This window comes from Dendropsophus ebraccatus, chromosome 3, assembly GCF_027789765.1.
Source record: "Dendropsophus ebraccatus isolate aDenEbr1 chromosome 3, aDenEbr1.pat, whole genome shotgun sequence".
In the NCBI taxonomy this organism is placed as follows: domain Eukaryota; kingdom Metazoa; phylum Chordata; class Amphibia; order Anura; family Hylidae; genus Dendropsophus; species Dendropsophus ebraccatus.
The window spans coordinates 11131654-11149044 of NC_091456.1; the positions used below are offsets into that span (position 1 = coordinate 11131654).

Consider the following 17391-nt stretch of genomic DNA (forward strand, 5'->3'; position numbering starts at 1 on the left):
TGTGTCCCTCAGTGTCCCTCTGCCATCATCCTCTCCAGCAGCCACAGCTCGCACAGCTCTGGGAGTCGGGTCGTGACGACACCCTGTTATCCAGGAAGTGACCTCACCATGTTATCCAGGAAGTGACCTCACCATGTTATCCAGGAAGTGACCTCACCATGTTATCCAGGAAGTGAAGCCTTGATGCATTTCCCGTAATAAGTGTATATTGGGGATTTGTATAACTTTTTAGGGGCAATACAATACTTTCATAAAAATTTTCGCCAGACTTCTCCTTTAAGGGCAGATAACCGTTTGTTCAGGACAAATCCCATCTGCGATATTATAACCGCATACTACACAAAACTCACCTGAGGGGGAATAATGTAATCGGCAACATCCCAGATCCTGAATCCAAGATCCGAAGTATTTGTTGATGCGACCCCTTTCACTTTTGACGTTACAGAACTGACTACAGTGTCAAACTCCTGGTAGCCTTTCTCCCATACAAACACCCACCTGGTGAAGCAAAACAAACAGAACTTAGCAGGAGTGGCATTAAAGGAGTATTCCGCTCAGGTAAAATACATCCTGAATCATCCCCTCCTCCTAGAGATTAAAGGGGTTATCCAGCGGTACAAAAACATGGCCACTTTCCCCTACTGTTGTCTCCAGGTCAGGTGCGGTTTGCAATTAAGCTCCATTTACTTCAATGGAACGGAGTTTCAAAACCTGCACCCAAAATGGAGACAAGAGTAGGGGGAAAGTGGCCATGTTTTTGTACCGCTGGATAACCCCTTTAACAATTCCTTCCATACTTCTTATCAGTCCCCAGCCCCCATACAGTCAGGCTCATGCTCCATCCTGTGAGATCCTTGGTGATACACGGCCTAATGCTCCGCAGCGCTCCAGCTCACATAGCGGAGTAACGTGTCCGGATATCTAGTGACTGGTAAATACCGCCAGACTATACTGAATAAATAATCCAACAAGAGATTAAGGTTCTTACAGATCAGACATAAGAGTCACACATCACATCTCTCTGACTGAGCTCGGCATTATACAGCAGAACGAACACTAAGAAAAGACTAAGATTCCACCTCACTACAAATCTCTGTCCCCAGGCTGTGTGGGGTCTCTTGGCGTCCAATGGAAGAAAGTAGAGAACTACAAGAAATACAGCGGAGGTGCAGTCAGAGCGGGACATAAAAAGCAGCTGTATACCAGCTGAACCCTGTGATAATACAAGAATATATCAATGGTCTCTGATGTCGTCACTCAGGTGTCATGATGATGATGATGATGATGATGTCACTCAGGTGTCATGATGATGATGATGATGTCACTCAGGTGTCATGATGATGATGATGATGTCACTCAGGTGTCATGACACTCAGGTGTCATGATGATGATGATGATGTCACTCAGGTGTCATGATGATGATGATGATGTCACTCAGGTGTCATGATGATGATGTCACTCAGGTGTCATGATGATGATGATGATGTCACTCAGGTGTCATGACACTCAGGTGTCATGATGATGATGATGATGTCACTCAGGTGTCATGATGATGATGATGTCACTCAGGTGTCATGATGATGATGATGTCACTCAGGTGTCATGATGATGATGATGTCACTCAGGTGTCATGATGATGATGATGTCACTCAGGTGTCATGATGATGATGATGTCACTCAGGTGTCATGATGATGATGATGTCACTCAGGTGTCATGATGATGATGATGTCACTCAGGTGTCATGATGATGATGATGTCACTCAGGTGTCATGATGATGATGATGTCACTCAGGTGTCATGATGATGATGATGTCACTCAGGTGTCATGATGATGATGATGTCACTCAGGTGTCATGATGATGATGATGTCACTCAGGTGTCATGATGATGATGATGTCACTCAGGTGTCATGATGATGATGATGTCACTCAGGTGTCATGATGATGATGATGTCACTCAGGTGTCATGATGATGATGATGTCACTCAGGTGTCATGATGATGATGATGTCACTCAGGTGTCATGATGATGATGATGTCACTCAGGTGTCATGATGATGATGATGTCACTCAGGTGTCATGATGATGATGATGTCACTCAGGTGTCATGATGATGATGATGTCACTCAGGTGTCATGATGATGATGATGTCACTCAGGTGTCATGATGATGATGATGTCACTCAGGTGTCATGATGATGATGATGTCACTCAGGTGTCATGATGATGATGATGTCACTCAGGTGTCATGATGATGATGATGTCACTCAGGTGTCATGATGATGATGATGTCACTCAGGTGTCATGATGATGATGATGTCACTCAGGTGTCATGATGATGATGTCACTCAGGTGTCATGATGATGATGATGTCACTCAGGTGTCATGATGATGATGATGTCACTCAGGTGTCATGATGATGATGATGTCACTCAGGTGTCATGATGATGATGATGTCACTCAGGTGTCATGATGATGATGATGTCACTCAGGTGTCATGATGATGATGATGTCACTCAGGTGTCATGATGATGATGATGATGATGATGTCACTCAGGTGTACCCCTGTCTGACCTGACACAGAGTGCTCCAGATGGCGGGGCGATGTCTGATACCGGGTGAGTCTCCTGCCAGGTCCCATTAACTACAATAGTCCCAGTCTCAATGATTTCTGGGCATCTCAGCAGCCTATACTAATCACTGTAAGCTGGATGCATCGTGATAGACCTGCAGTATAGTAGGGGGGCCGGGGGGCACTATATAACAGATCATTACATCCTGCACAAGTACTACAACTACCAGCATACCCGGACAGTCCAATGCTGGGAGATGTAATACTACAAGTGTCAGGTGAAGATACAGGCGCAGACAGATGTACATACACCTGGATATAGTATATACTCCTACACATAGCATATACACCTGAATACAATATATACACCTGGACACATGGCAGCAGTGAAGCATAGGGCTATAATCCTCTCCCAGCACAGACAGCCCAGCTATAGTCTATGGAGAACCCCTACCCAATAGTATATACAGCTGCACACAGTATATAAACCTGGACACAGTATATACACCTGGACACAGTATATACACCTGGATATAGTACATACACCTGGATATAGTACATACACCTGGATATAGTACATACACCTGCACACAGTATATACACCTGGATATAGTACATACACCTGCACACAGTATATACACCTGGATATAGTACATACACCTGCACACAGTATATACACCTGGATATAGTACATACACCTGCACACAGTATATACACCTGGATATAGTACATACACCTGGATATAGTACATACACCTGCACACAGTATATACACCTGGATATAGTACATACACCTGCACACAGTATATACACCTGGATATAGTACATACACCTGCACACAGTATATACACCTGGATATAGTACATACACCTGCACACAGTATATACACCTGGATATAGTACATACACCTGCACACAGTATATACACCTGGATATAGTACATACACCTGCACACAGTATATACACCTGGATATAGTACATACACCTGCACACAGTATATACACCTGGATATAGTACATACACCTGCACACAGTATATACACCTGGATATAGTACATACACCTGCACACAGTATATACACCTGGATATAGTACATACACCTGCACACAGTATATACACCTGGATATAGTACATACACCTGCACACAGTATATACACCTGGATATAGTACATACACCTGGACATATGGCAGCAGTGAAGCACATGGCGTGTTATCCTCTCACAGCACACACAGCTATTGTCTATGGAGACGTCCTACCCAATCACATAGTATATACACCTGTCCATAGTATATACACCTGGACATGACGTGTGATCCCCTCACAGACAGCCCAGCTATAGTCTATGGAGAATCCTACCCAATCACATAGTATATACACACCTGCACACGGTATATACACCTGAACACAGTATACACACCTGGATACACTATATACACCTGTACACAATATAAACACCTGGTTATAGTATACACTCCTGCACACAATATATACACACCTGGTTATAGTATATACATCTATACACAATATATACACCTATACACAATATATACACCTGGACATATGGCAGCAGCCAAGCATGTAATCCTCTCCCAGCACAGACAGCTCAGCTATTGTGTATGGAGACTCCTACCCAATCACACAGTATATACACCTGTACACAGTATATACACCTGGATACAGTATATAGTCTATGGAGACTCCTATCCAATCACAAAGTATATATATACACCTGTACATAGTATATACACCTGGATACAGTATATATAGTCTATGGAGCCTCCTACCCAATCACATAGTATATACACATGGATACAGTATATACATCTGGATACAGTATATACACCTCCACATAGTATATACACCTGGATACAGTATATACACCTCCACGTAGTATATACACCTGGATACAGTATATACACCTCCACATAGTATATACACCTGGATACAGTATATACACCTCCACGTAGTATATACACCTGGATAAAGTATATACACCTCCACGTAGTATATACACCTGGATACAGTATATACACCTCCACGTAGTGTATATACACCTGGATACAGTATATACACCTCCACGTAATGTATATACACCTGGATACAGTATATATAGTCTATAGAGACTCCTATCCAATCACATAGTATATACACCTGGATACAGTATATACAGTCTATCCTATCCAATCACATAGTATATACACCTGGATACAGTATATACAGTCTATCCTACCCAGTCACATAGTATATACACCTGGATACAGTATATACAGTCTATCCTACCCAATCACATAGTATATACACCTGGATACAGTATATACAGTCTATCCTACCCAGTCACATAGTATATACACCTGGATACAGTATATACAGTCTATCCTACCCAGTCACATAGTATATACACCTGGATACAGTATATACAGTCTATCCTACCCAATCACATAGTATATACACCTGGATACAGTATATACAGTCTATCCTACCCAGTCACATAGTATATACACCTGGATACAGTATATACAGTCTATCCTACCCAATCACATAGGCGAGGATGAGGAGCTGGATCACCCTGTTCAGCAGTCCGACCTTGCGGCTCTTGATAAGCGCGATACGCGGGGTGTTGTAGTCGAATATACAGCTGTAGAGCTCAGCACAGCAGGGGCGGCAGGACATGACTGCGGGGGAACCGGGACCGCGGACTCCTGAACTCCAGCCGGTCATATGACCGACCCTCCGGGAGAGCTCCACACCGAGGGGCGGGGCGGGGCGGGGCTTCCCTCCGCATCGCCATCTAGTGGTCGGCAGTGGCAGCGCACCCTCCCGGAGATGGGCTGGAGACTTGATGCTCTGATGAAGTTGGTTTCTTATTCACAGGATTTATAATTTTTTTTACCACTTTTTATATTGATCTCACACTGCGAGCACACAGAGGGAGGGGTGCCCTGCAATTACACATAAAAGAATCCAGCCTGGCCCAAAGTGGTTCTGGGTGTAAAAACTGGCATCATAGTGGGCACTTTTATTGATGCCAGCTGAGCTTTTACACCCACAAACACTTTGGGTCATGCTGGACTCAACTGAGTTAAACAGATTTGTAAATTACTTCTATCAAGTCTTTCAGTACTTATCAGCTGCTGTATGTCCTGCAGGAAGTGGTGTATTCTTTCCAGTCTGACACAGTGCTCTCTGCTGCCACCTCTGTCCATGTCAGGAACTGTCCAGAGTATTAGTAAATCCCCATAGAAAACCTATCCTGCTCCGGAGTCCCATTAACATAAATAAATCTTCTTTACTATAGAAATACTTTGTACAATAGCTGATAGCGGACTGTAGACCTGACAAGACAGGAGCTGTACTGAGGACCCTTAGAGTAGTAGAGCTGAGAGTAGTAGAGAGGAGATTGTACTGAGAGTCCAGAGTAGCGGAGAGGAGTGTGTCCCAACCCAGGGTAGAAGCGGGCTCTGCTGGAACTTTAGAAGAAGTAGAATACTGAAGACTTGAACATAGACTTTTACTTGTGCCCATGTTTCGACCTTATCTGTCGTGTACCACCTGTTTGTCCACGAGTGCCAGGTGACCCATCCTATGAGGGTGACCCAAGCCCCAGACCTTGCTACCTGAGTTGAGCAAGGTGGCCAATTTACCTGGTTACACCTGTGCTACGAGATAGAGTACGTAGGCTCCTAGCAACTTTGCTCTATTTAGCTTTCAAGAAACTGGTGTCTCACTCTCCCATGTGCGTCTGCTCTACACAGCAACCTGACTAAGACTAATACTGCTGACTAGTTATGGAGTGGGAACTGGCAAAGCCAGGGCCCAGCTGGACCACGGCAGGGACCAACTTGTCTTGTGTCCTCTCTGTACTGCAACCAGACTAAGACTGACTAGGAGTGAGTGTACGTGACAACTTCCTAAAGGAGGTGTAATGTCCCCTGTGAGTGGTGGAGAAGAAAGCATAGAAAGAAAAGATCGTAGAGAGAAGAGAATGTCCTCATTAGTGTACAGACTTCAAAAAACAATAACCCTTTTGTTTCCTGCAGCTGTGCAAAAGTACAGTTACATACAATAGCGACATCTTGTGGCAGAACCTAGGTACTACTTCACTACCACAGTTACTTGGAGTACAGACTCCAAGGGTTTTGCGAGGGTTGTAACATACTAGTAACACCCGTAACACAAGTATTATACCTCCAGCAGTCAGGGAAACTGATCGGCCCCCCTCAGTCACACTGCAGGGGTTCCAATCGCACAGTGACAGGAGTCAGGCTCCATAGATTTACATTATGGGCCCGACTCATCACGTTACACAGAGCCAGGAGAGGACAGTGCTCAGTCCTCATCCAACTCAATCTCATGATCGGTATGGGTCTGGACACTCAGATCTGGACCGATCAAAACTTTTGTTGTGTCTCTAACATGTTACAAGTTTTTTAATTGAAGTAAATATAAAAAAATATCTGCAGCAAATCCACAAGGTGTGAACATAACCTGAAGCATACTTACCTACCCAATCCTTAGATTGCATCTTGCAGCCAATCACTGGTCTCAATCGTGTCGGGCAGCCTACTACTGGGCCAGTAATTGGCTGCATTGTGTTCAAAAAGTCAGAGGCAGAAGTGAGGACTAGAGCAGAAGCATTAGAATGAAGCATTAAACAGGTGAGTATTGCTGTATTTAGTTTTTTTTATAATCCTTGTAGGCTGTAATTTTTTTGTACAGTATGTTCCTTATGGCGCTAAAACACGGGGTATTTATCTGCCCAATGAGGCCGAATCAGACGGATATTGCCCTGTGTAATAAACACAACAATCAGCTGAGGAGCAGATCAGCAAGTTTAAAAATCGTCTGCCACTGACTGCACATCACTACGTGTAATAGAAAGTGTGTGGTCGGCAGCTAATTAAAGTGTGTAAAAAAAATATATAAAGTTCTACTTACCTGTCCACGCACTCTGGTGTTCTCCTGTATGTTCCCCACTCACTACAGCCACCATTGAAGCTTCTGAAGTTGTCTTTGAAATGACAGGATGCTCAGCCAGTCACTGGCCAATCACAGCAATGGGCTGAGTGGCCTGTCACTGTACAGACGTGTTTAGAAGCTTCAGCCGCGGCTGCGGTAAATGGGTAACAGGCAGGAGGACACTGGGGAGTGAGGACAGGTAAGTATAACTTTATTTTCTATATATGCAGCAATGGCTGCAGACATCACTAATATATATATATATATATATATATATATATATATATATATATATATATACACTACCGTTCAAAAGTTTCGGGTCACCCAAACAATTTTGTGTTTTCCATGAAAAGTCCCACTTCTTCACCACCATACGTTGTGAAATGAATAGAAAATAGAGTCAAGACATTGACAAGGTTAGAAATAATGATTTGTATTTGAAATAACATTGTTCTTACATCACACTTTGCTTTCGTCAAAGAATCCTCCTTTTGCAGCAATTCCAGCATTGCCCACCTTTGGCATTCTAGCTATTAATCTGTTGGGGTAAGCTGGAGAAATTGCCCCCCACGCTTCTAGAAGCAGCTCCCACAATTTGGATTGGTTGGATGGGCACTTCTGGCGTACCATACGGTCCAGCTGCTCCCACAACAGCTCAATGGGGTGGTGATCTGGTGACTGCGCTGGCCACTCCATTACCTATGATAGAATACCAGCTGCTGCTTCTGCTGGAAATAGTTCTTGCACAATTCGGAGGTGTTTAGGGTCATTGTCCTGTTGTAGGAGGAAATTGGCTCCAATCAGGCGCTGTCCCCTGGGTATGGCATGGCGGTGCAGAGTGATAGCCTTCCTTATTCACAATCCCTTTTACCCTGTACAAATCTCCCACCTTACCAGCACCAACCCCAGACCATCACATTACCTCCACCATGCTTAACAGATGGCGTCAGGCATTCTTCCAGCATCTTCTCATTTGTTCTACATCTCACAAACGTTCTTCTTTGTGATCCAAACACCTCAAACTTGGATTCATCCGTCCACAACACTTTTTTCCAGTCTTCCTCTGTCCAATGTCTGTGTTCTTTTGCCCATCTAATCTTTTTCTTTTATTGGCCAGTCTCAGATATGGCTTTTTCTTTGCCACGCTGCCCTGAAGCCCAAAATCCGGCAGCCGCCTCTTCACTGTAGATGGTGACACTGGTGTTTTGCGGGTACTATGTAATGAAGATGCCAGTTGGGGACCTGTGAGGCTTCTGTTTCTCAAACTAGAGACTCTAATGTGCTTATCTTCTTGCTTAGTTGTGCAACGCGGCCTCCCACTTCTTTTTCTACTCTGGTTAGAGCCTGTTTGTGCTGTCCTCTGAAGGGAATAGTACACACCGTTGTAGGAAAATCTTCTTCTTCATTTCTAAGAACAAGAATAGACTGTCGAGTTTCAGATGAAAGTTCTCTTTTTCTGGCCATTTTGAGTGTTTAATTGACCCCACAAATGTGATGCTCCAGAAACACAATCTGCTCAAAGGAAGGTCAGTTTTGTAGCTTCTGTAACGAGCTAGACTCTTTTCAGATGTGTGAACATGATTGCACAAGGGTTTTCTAATCATCAATTAGTCTTCTGAGCCAATAAGCAAACACATTGTACCATTAGAAGACTGGAGTGATAGTTGCTGGAAATGGGCCCCTATACACCTATGTAGATATTGCACCAAAAACCAGACATTTGCAGCTAGAATAGTCATTTACCACATTAGCAATGTATAGAGTGTATTTGTATTAAAGTTAGGACTAGTTTAAAGTTATCTTCATTGAAAAGTACAGAGCTTTTCCTTCAAAAATAAGGACATTTCAATGTGACCCCAAACTTTTGAACGGTAGTGTGTGTGTGTGTATATATATATATACACACAGCCCTTGCTGCATGATCATTGATCTGTGTAATAGGCTCAGTAGGCGAATACTGATCCTGTGTAATACGGCTGTTAGTATTCTCTGTATTTAGGCGGCTGACTTCCTGTAGAACACATAGCATTTACAGAAACCCGTTGAATAAAAGCTAACACTGTTCTAGGCATAGACCTAGTCCCAATTCTCAGTCTTCTCTCCTGTAAAAAAACAAACAAAAAAAACCCGTAGGTAACTGTGAACAAATAGACATAAACTAGAAGTTGTTATAAATTTATTTTATTGTTTTTTTCTGAAAACAGAAGCAACTTGTTTGACGGGAAACAGATTAAAAGAAGTGAAGGTTCAAGTGTGAGGATCAAGTCAATAATGGTGGAGCTATAGAGCAATGACCGGGCACATGGCCAGGAGACACCGCGTCACATGACTCCAGTAAAGTAAATGCGCTCCATACACACGTACGTCTAGGAGGGATTTTTTTTTGTTTCTGTGGGATTGCAGTTGTGGGCAATTGTGAATTGCAACTCCACCCTGTTCAATTGTCTGAGTGATGGAGTCGCTTGACTAGGAATCACCATGTAGCCTTACATGATACGAACGTTACTGTATATTGTATATTTGTTTTTTAACAGGAATAGACCGATTCGGGGATGCGTTTTGAATTGTGGCCCTATTCCTGTTCATGGCACCGGTCTATTCCCAAGCAAAAGTAAGGTGATGAAGATATTTAATGGTTTCACCACCAGATGTAAATATTTTGTGTATGAGCTTGTATATATATATATATATATATATATATATATATATATATATATATATATATATGTTGCACAGCTGTAGTTAACATAGGGTTTCTGTTTTTTGTTTTTTTTTGTATTCTTTGATCTTGTGGTCCAATGCAGATACTTCTTTTCTTTCTACCTAACTCTATACTTCTTTCTTTGCACACTCTCTTCTCCACCACTCACAGGGGCTCTTACACACCCTGGTAGGAAGTAGTCACTTGGTAAGAGGAAGTGTAGCGTCAGTTTCCCTCTGATTCTCTGGGGAGTAGGACACACACAGAATAGGCATCCCTGCTCTGCCAGGATCCCTGTCCGGGACACTCGGGTTGAGTTGTGTTAGTAGAATGAAGACACATGTGTATGGAGCAGCCAGACACTTTCACTTCTAACAGTATAACTATATACCCCATACAGTGTTAGACCCCAAAAGGAGGAGATCACCCCAGCCCACGCCGTGAACCTCTCGAAACAGTGCAGGGCGGTATCCTAGAAAGAGGAACTGACCCAGATAGAGCAAAGTAAGCGTAACGAAGGTCTACGTACTCGCAGCGCAGGTTACACCGTATAATTTCGGACACTTAGCTAATCTCAGGTAACCAAGAGTGGGGCTTATGTAACCCTGATAGAACGGGTTCCCCTGACACTGCATGACAGAAGGTGATTAGATGAAACAAGTATGTCACAAGTATTCTTCTCTTCTCTCAAGTATCTCTCTCAAGTTCCAGCAGAGCACACTACTACCCTGGGTTGGGGCTCTCACGACAAACTCCTCTCCTTTTCTCTTCACTGCTTAACACTAAGCTCAACAACACAAGTACAGCTATTCTATCCCAGCACAGATCCAGTGAAGACAAGTCTGTACCAAAGAGGTTCTCTATTACCAGTGTATCCTGTATCACAAGAGACTATTAGTAAAGCCATTTTTATTTATTTTACTGGGACTCAGTGATCACCAGCGCCTACACCTCTCAGCTATACACTCCTTGGGTCACTCTCCCCTTCCTGTGGGTGGCGGTACTGACGGTCCTGGTGAGTCAAGTGTTTGAAAATAATAAACAAATTATACTTACCTATCCTCATGCCCCGTAGTGCTACTCCTGGGTCCAGCTGACAGCCGCCAGTGTCCTGCGGCTGTTCTAGCTGTAATGTCACGGCCCGGTTGAGTGATTGCCCAATCAGCCAATCAGTGACTGGGGCGGGACACCACTGCAATCCCTGACTTGCTGAGTGGGCAATCGCTCAGCTGAACTGTGACGTTGCAGCTGGAAGAGGTGGGTACATGACGTGCCCGAATTCCAGTCGAAGTTGACAGCTGCCAACAGAACCTGAGAGCAGCTTAACAGAGGCCTGAGGATGGGTATTTTTACTTTGTTTATTATTTTCTTACACCTCCCTACCTGTCTTTTGTTCAATCTCTTAGGACTTCCTCTTTAACTTTCCAAATATAAGAAGCCTCAGAGCATTGTCTCCAACTAAAACGGAAAAGGCCTTCATTCTTGTTTCTCCTCTACCCCCATACTTATTTGATTTATTCTCTTCTCCTTGATGCTGTTGCCCCAGGTTTTCCCTTATATTTGGGGTCATGGCAAAGAGAGATACAGGAGGCCAGGTGGAAGCGTTCCTATTATCCTATAAGATGACCGTCATGTTACTATGATGGTAGCACAGATGCCCTGCCTTATTACACTCTATATATCCAAGGCGTGTTGACACTGTGGTGGTAGCGGGAGGAGAACCGTGCTCCACATATGGTGGAAAAATCCTAGAAGTGTATAAAGTGATGACTGATATTGACACCGCAGGCAGCCTGGTCCATGGCCCCAACGTCCTTTGCACGTCCTGATACCGAACGTCACGCCACCTGACGCCGCCACACGCCTGACCGAACCCCAACACACACCAGGCCCAACCCCGACACACACCTGGCCCAACCCCGACACACACCTGGCCCAACCCTGACACACACCAGGCCCAACCCCGACACACACCTGGCCCAACCCTGACACACACCTGGCCCAACCCCGACACACACTAGGCCCAACCCCGACACACACCTGGCCCAAGCCCAACAGACACCAGGCCAGACGCCGACTGTGAGTATTGTGGGGATGTCCAGGGAGAAGTCTTGTTTTTCATCCCCTGAAAATAAGACATAGTGGCTGTTTTTTTTTGTTTTTTTGTTGTTTTTTTTTGGGGGGGGCACCGTCTTATTTTTGTGGAAACATGGTATCTGTACTTCCAGAAATTATATCATCCAGTATAAAGGCGACATCTACTGGGACATCTACTGGCCGCACTGTAATTTCAGGACAGGGGAGAAAGCAAAAAACAGTAAAAATTTTAGAATGGGTACGGGAAGGAATTTTTAATGCTTTCCTACAAGTCTGTGTATTAGTTTTTTCTTCTGTTGTACGTAGGATTATATATGGAGTATGTTGTTCTGTATATCTATGTAAATAAATAGAGATTCATTTGAAATCCACATAGCGGATAATGGTTACGCTTTGGGCTCTGTTCACACAGCGTAAATTAACGGCCGTTGTTTTCAACCGGCCGGACACGTACGTCTGAAAATACGAGTATACAGGCTAGTCGTGAAACTACGGCCGTTCTTTAAATTTGCTTCCTAGCGGGCTGACACAGGTAATTTACTTTAAATACTGCGCCCAGCCAGGGAAACCACTCAGAACATTTTTTACATTAAAATCAAGTTTAATTCGGCAGATATAAGTTTTACGTTCGCGGCCGCATTGAAATCCACGGACGTCGTTGGAGCATTACCGGCCGGAAATAATTGACATGTTCATTTTTCACGGGGCCGTATAAACAACGGCCGTTATCTGATACGTAGTGTGCATTGTACGACCGTAGTTCGTATATATTGCAGCCAAGTTTATAAACCTCAAAACAACCGTTGTTTTACGTAGTGTGAACATAGCCTTGAGGCGCAATTTTCAGGATGGATTTTAGCCACAAGAACACTGCAAATAAATAGTAGAAAATAACTGAACAATGATGAGTAGGATACACAGCAGATCAGTTCCATTACAGCATGGATCCATCCAGGAGAGCAGGAGGGCAAGAACCAGAGCACAGGATGATATTATTTCTGAGGGGATTTGTTTAAGTTCACTGGAACAATGTCACCTTATAGAATTACTGTCAATTTAAAACAAAAAAGTTTTTCCAGGCCTGTTATGATGAGTCAGGGTGTGCGGCTGAGCGCTCCACTCCCCAGGCTGCCACTTAAAGGGGTTGGCCAGCACCTATCTAACTTTGAACTGTTTGGTCTTACAGCCCCTTTGGGGTCCAGATTGTATTCCCAACACTTTCTTGATCTTTCTGTGGGTGTGGCTTCATAGATATGGGTGGGGCTTGTCATGTGTGGACAGGGCTTGCAAGCCACGTGTACACAAGCCCCCCCCAACAACTTGGTGCTGGAGGACGTTGGTGCATTGCATTCTGGGATTGTGAAGAGGACGGCCTGTCACATGCTCCCCCAGTGGACGGCAGAGATGTGCAGGGGGATACACTCATAGGTAAGTACGTCTGCGGCAGCTTTCCAGAAGACACAGAACAACCATGGATTGATGAAGACGCTATATTGGTAAGTATTAACCCTTTCAGACAGAAAGGTTAATAGTTAAAAGAAAGTGGGCAACCCCTTTAAAGGGGTTATCCAGCGCTACAAAAACATGGCCACTTTTCCCCCTACTGTTGTCTCCAGTTCAGGTGCGATTTGCACTTAAGCTCCATTTACTTCAATGGAACTGAGTTTCAAAACCCCACCCAAACTGGAGACAAGAGAGGGGGGAAAGTGGCCATGTTTTTGTAGCGCTGGATAACCCCTTTAATCTGTCTCATTGCAGGAGGTGGGCTCCATGGACTTCTATAGAAGCATTAACTTTGTGGAACTAAACAGCAAAGCCTAATGCAGGGGGGGGGGAGTTATCTGTAAATGTGGTTGTCACCTATCTGGGTAACTGGAGTTATGCTGAGTTTACACAGAACGAATATCGTTCGAATTTGCACGATAACGATTGGCATTAGAGCGATAATTGTTCCGTGTAAACACAACGAACGATCAAACGGCGAGCGAGAAATCGTTCTCTTTGATCTTAGAACATGTTCTTAAATCGTCGTTCGCAAAAAATTCGCAGATCGTTCCGTGTAAACAGTCATTCACCGATTTAACCTATGTGCGAGATTGGCTTAAGCGATCGCAATACGATTTTTCCATACAATATATCGTTCCGTCTAAATGCTGATCGTTAGAAAAAACAAATCGTTATTTCAAAATCGTTAATCGTATGATCGGGGGAATTATCGCTCCGTGTAAACGCAGCATTATATGATCAAATCAGTGGATTATTTAATAAAATCTGTAAGAAAAATGCTTCACCTGTGATGCAGGAGCTGATTTACATTATGGTTGGGGATTAAAGGGGTACTCCTATGAAAATATTTTTCTTTGAAATCAACTGGTTTCAGAAAGTTACTCAGCTTTGTAATTTCCTTCTATCTAAAAATCTGAAGTCTTCCCATACTTATCAGCTGCTGCATGTCCTGTAGGAAGTGGTGTATTCTTTCTAGTCTGACACCATGCTCTCTGCTGCCCCTCTATCCATGTCAGGAACTGTCCAGAGCAGCAGCAAATCCCCATAGAAAACCTCTCCTGCTCTGGACAGTTCCTGACATGGACAGAGGTGGCAGCAGAGAGCACTGTGCCAGACTGGGAAGGAGTAAAACATTTCTTGCAGGACATACATTCCTGGCATCATCACTGGAAGTCACCATCATGGGAAAGGAATATGAATACACACATTAGATATTTATTATATATTTATTAGATACAAATAAAAATAAAAAGTTCAGTAAACAAAAAGTGTGTATTAATATAGAATCAAAGACCAAAAATATGGATTAAAAGGCATTCACCAGTATTAAAGGGGTACTCCAAGAAAAGTAAGTAGGGGTTAAGTAAGAGATCATGGGGGGTCCGGCCTCCGACAGTCCCCCGCCCCCCTCCTGTATAGGGGGACAAGTGAATAGAGGACAAGTTTATTTTTCTTGGAATACCCCTTAAAGCCTAATGATACAAGTCCCTTTAAAAAAACGCAGACATCATGTATCCATAGATACCCAGCGTCACTCACCATCTATAAAAAAAAAAAAAAAAAGACGCTTCTATTCTGATTTAGAAACAAGTAGAAACAAAAAGTTTCAAAAAACAGACATACACCTTTCGACCTCCCTCATGTCCAGTGTTTGTGGTCACACCTCCTCTATTCGGGTGACTGAGTGCCTCCTGCTTTTTCACAGATCACCCAATAATAATAATTCTCATATTAGCAATAACTTCTGCTCTCCGGCACAGAACAGGTTAGGTAGTGGAATCCTAATAACAGTAGGGGGCGCCATGTAACAGCGAGTTCTATACACCGCAGCAACGTTTCGATTATTTTCATGCCTGATATGATCTGAGGACGTTTTAAAGGACCCGTCCCTGGTACATTAGCGATGGGATTAGCTCCTGCTATATACCGGTCACAGATGATGCTGCAGCAAGGCTTTCTGGGAAGCATCGGGTAACAATTGGGCTTTTTCATCTATCGCGGTTTCATGAATATCACCCTCCAATACATTTCTAATCTCTAACTTACAGCAGCTCGGGACTTTGGCGAAGCCCATAATATCCTTATTGGAGCCAAATCGCCACTCTATATACCGCTCCTCTGCGCAGCCGACAAGTTTCTCCCCATCTATAGAGTGTAGCGGTAACAATGGGTCGTTGTACTGAAGGGCGTAGACCAGAGCGTGCCTGTCCAGGACCAGTCTCCTAAACATACGTGAGCTGGTAACGCACTCCCCTCTGCTAGACCGGCAGCACAGCTCATCCTCCAGCCGGCTCTCCTTCTGACATTTCAGACATCGACACCATGAAGGAACGGCCGAGGCTTTACTCTGGCCTTTTGCCGTAGGAGGTAAGAGCTCGATTTCAACGTCTGCGCCATCTTCCGTCCGTCTAAGGAATTTACTGGAAGCGAATTTCCTTCTCTGAAATGTAAAAGGAGATAATAAATAAAAGTGTAATTTATTCTATTACCATTTAAAGGGGAACATAAAGGCAAAAAAAAATGTTTTTAAATCAACTGGTGTCAGAAAGTTATACAGATGTGTAAATGACTTCTATGTAAAAATCTCCAGTCTTCCAGTACTTATCAGCTGCTGTATGTCCTGCAGAAAGTAGTGTATTCTTTCAAATCCGACACAGTGCTCTCTGCTGCCGCCTCTGTCCATGTCCGGAACTGTCCAGAGCAGCAGCAAATCCCTATAGAAAACTTCTCCTGCTCTGGACAGTTCCTGACATGGACAGAGGTGGCAGCAGAGAGCACTATGTCAGACTGGAAAGAATACACCACTTCCTGCAGGACATACAGCAGCTGATAAGTACTGGAAGACTTGATAATTTTAAATAGAAGTAAATTACAAATCTGTATACCTTTTTGATCTGAAAGAAAAACTATTTTGCCAGAGAATCCCTTAAATTTTTTTCCCATATTGCACCGTAGTTTATTTCACCTGTTTTGTAAGCAGCACATACCTGGATATTTTGACCCTTTGTTTCTTGCAAACTTTTCCTCAGCTTTTTATCCACCATAATAATATAATTTTGATCCACAAAGGACACAAACCGCAGATCTGAACATGACTAAGAACAAAAAAAAAGATATTCTATAGTTAATATTGATTGTGCAACCGAAGGCGTAACTAGAAGCTCCAGGGCTCCAATGCAAGATATGTAACCGGGCCGTCATAGCGACATGTTAGAGGTCTGTATCGGTGGGGGTCCGGGTGCTGAGACCTCCACCTATGGCTAGAATTAAGAGGCAGAAGCGCTCAGCAGTGTGCACTCTTCCCCTTCTTCTACTGAATTATAAGGAAGCCTATGGAACTTCCAGCCATGATAATTCCATAGCCGCTCCTATTAGCAGTCTATGGAAGTCATCTCTGTATAATGGTGATGAAGGGGCAGAGCGTGTGCTGCTGAGCGCTCCTGCTCCTTCATTCTACAAATATCGGTGGGGGTCTCAGCACCTGGACCCCCACCGATATGCACTTCTGATATGACATGTCAGACGTTTTTACAAATGATTGTTACACTTTGGGCACTAAA

The 17391-nt window shown here is 43.7% G+C and overlaps 1 protein-coding gene across 1 annotated transcript in view; it reads right to left on the reverse strand.

The window, feature by feature from the left end:
• LOC138786403 (uncharacterized) overlaps nucleotides 1–17391 on the reverse strand; it is a 72876-nt gene that overhangs the window by 23412 nt on the left and 32073 nt on the right. The window contains exons 12-15 of the mRNA XM_069963394.1: nucleotides 16819–16926; nucleotides 15766–16271; nucleotides 5099–5428; nucleotides 351–498 (exon numbers count right to left, since the gene is read on the reverse strand). Of these exons, the coding sequence (XP_069819495.1) occupies nucleotides 351–498; nucleotides 5099–5428; nucleotides 15766–16271; nucleotides 16819–16926 (1092 nt within the window). The remainder of the gene's footprint in view (nucleotides 1–350; nucleotides 499–5098; nucleotides 5429–15765; nucleotides 16272–16818; nucleotides 16927–17391) is intronic.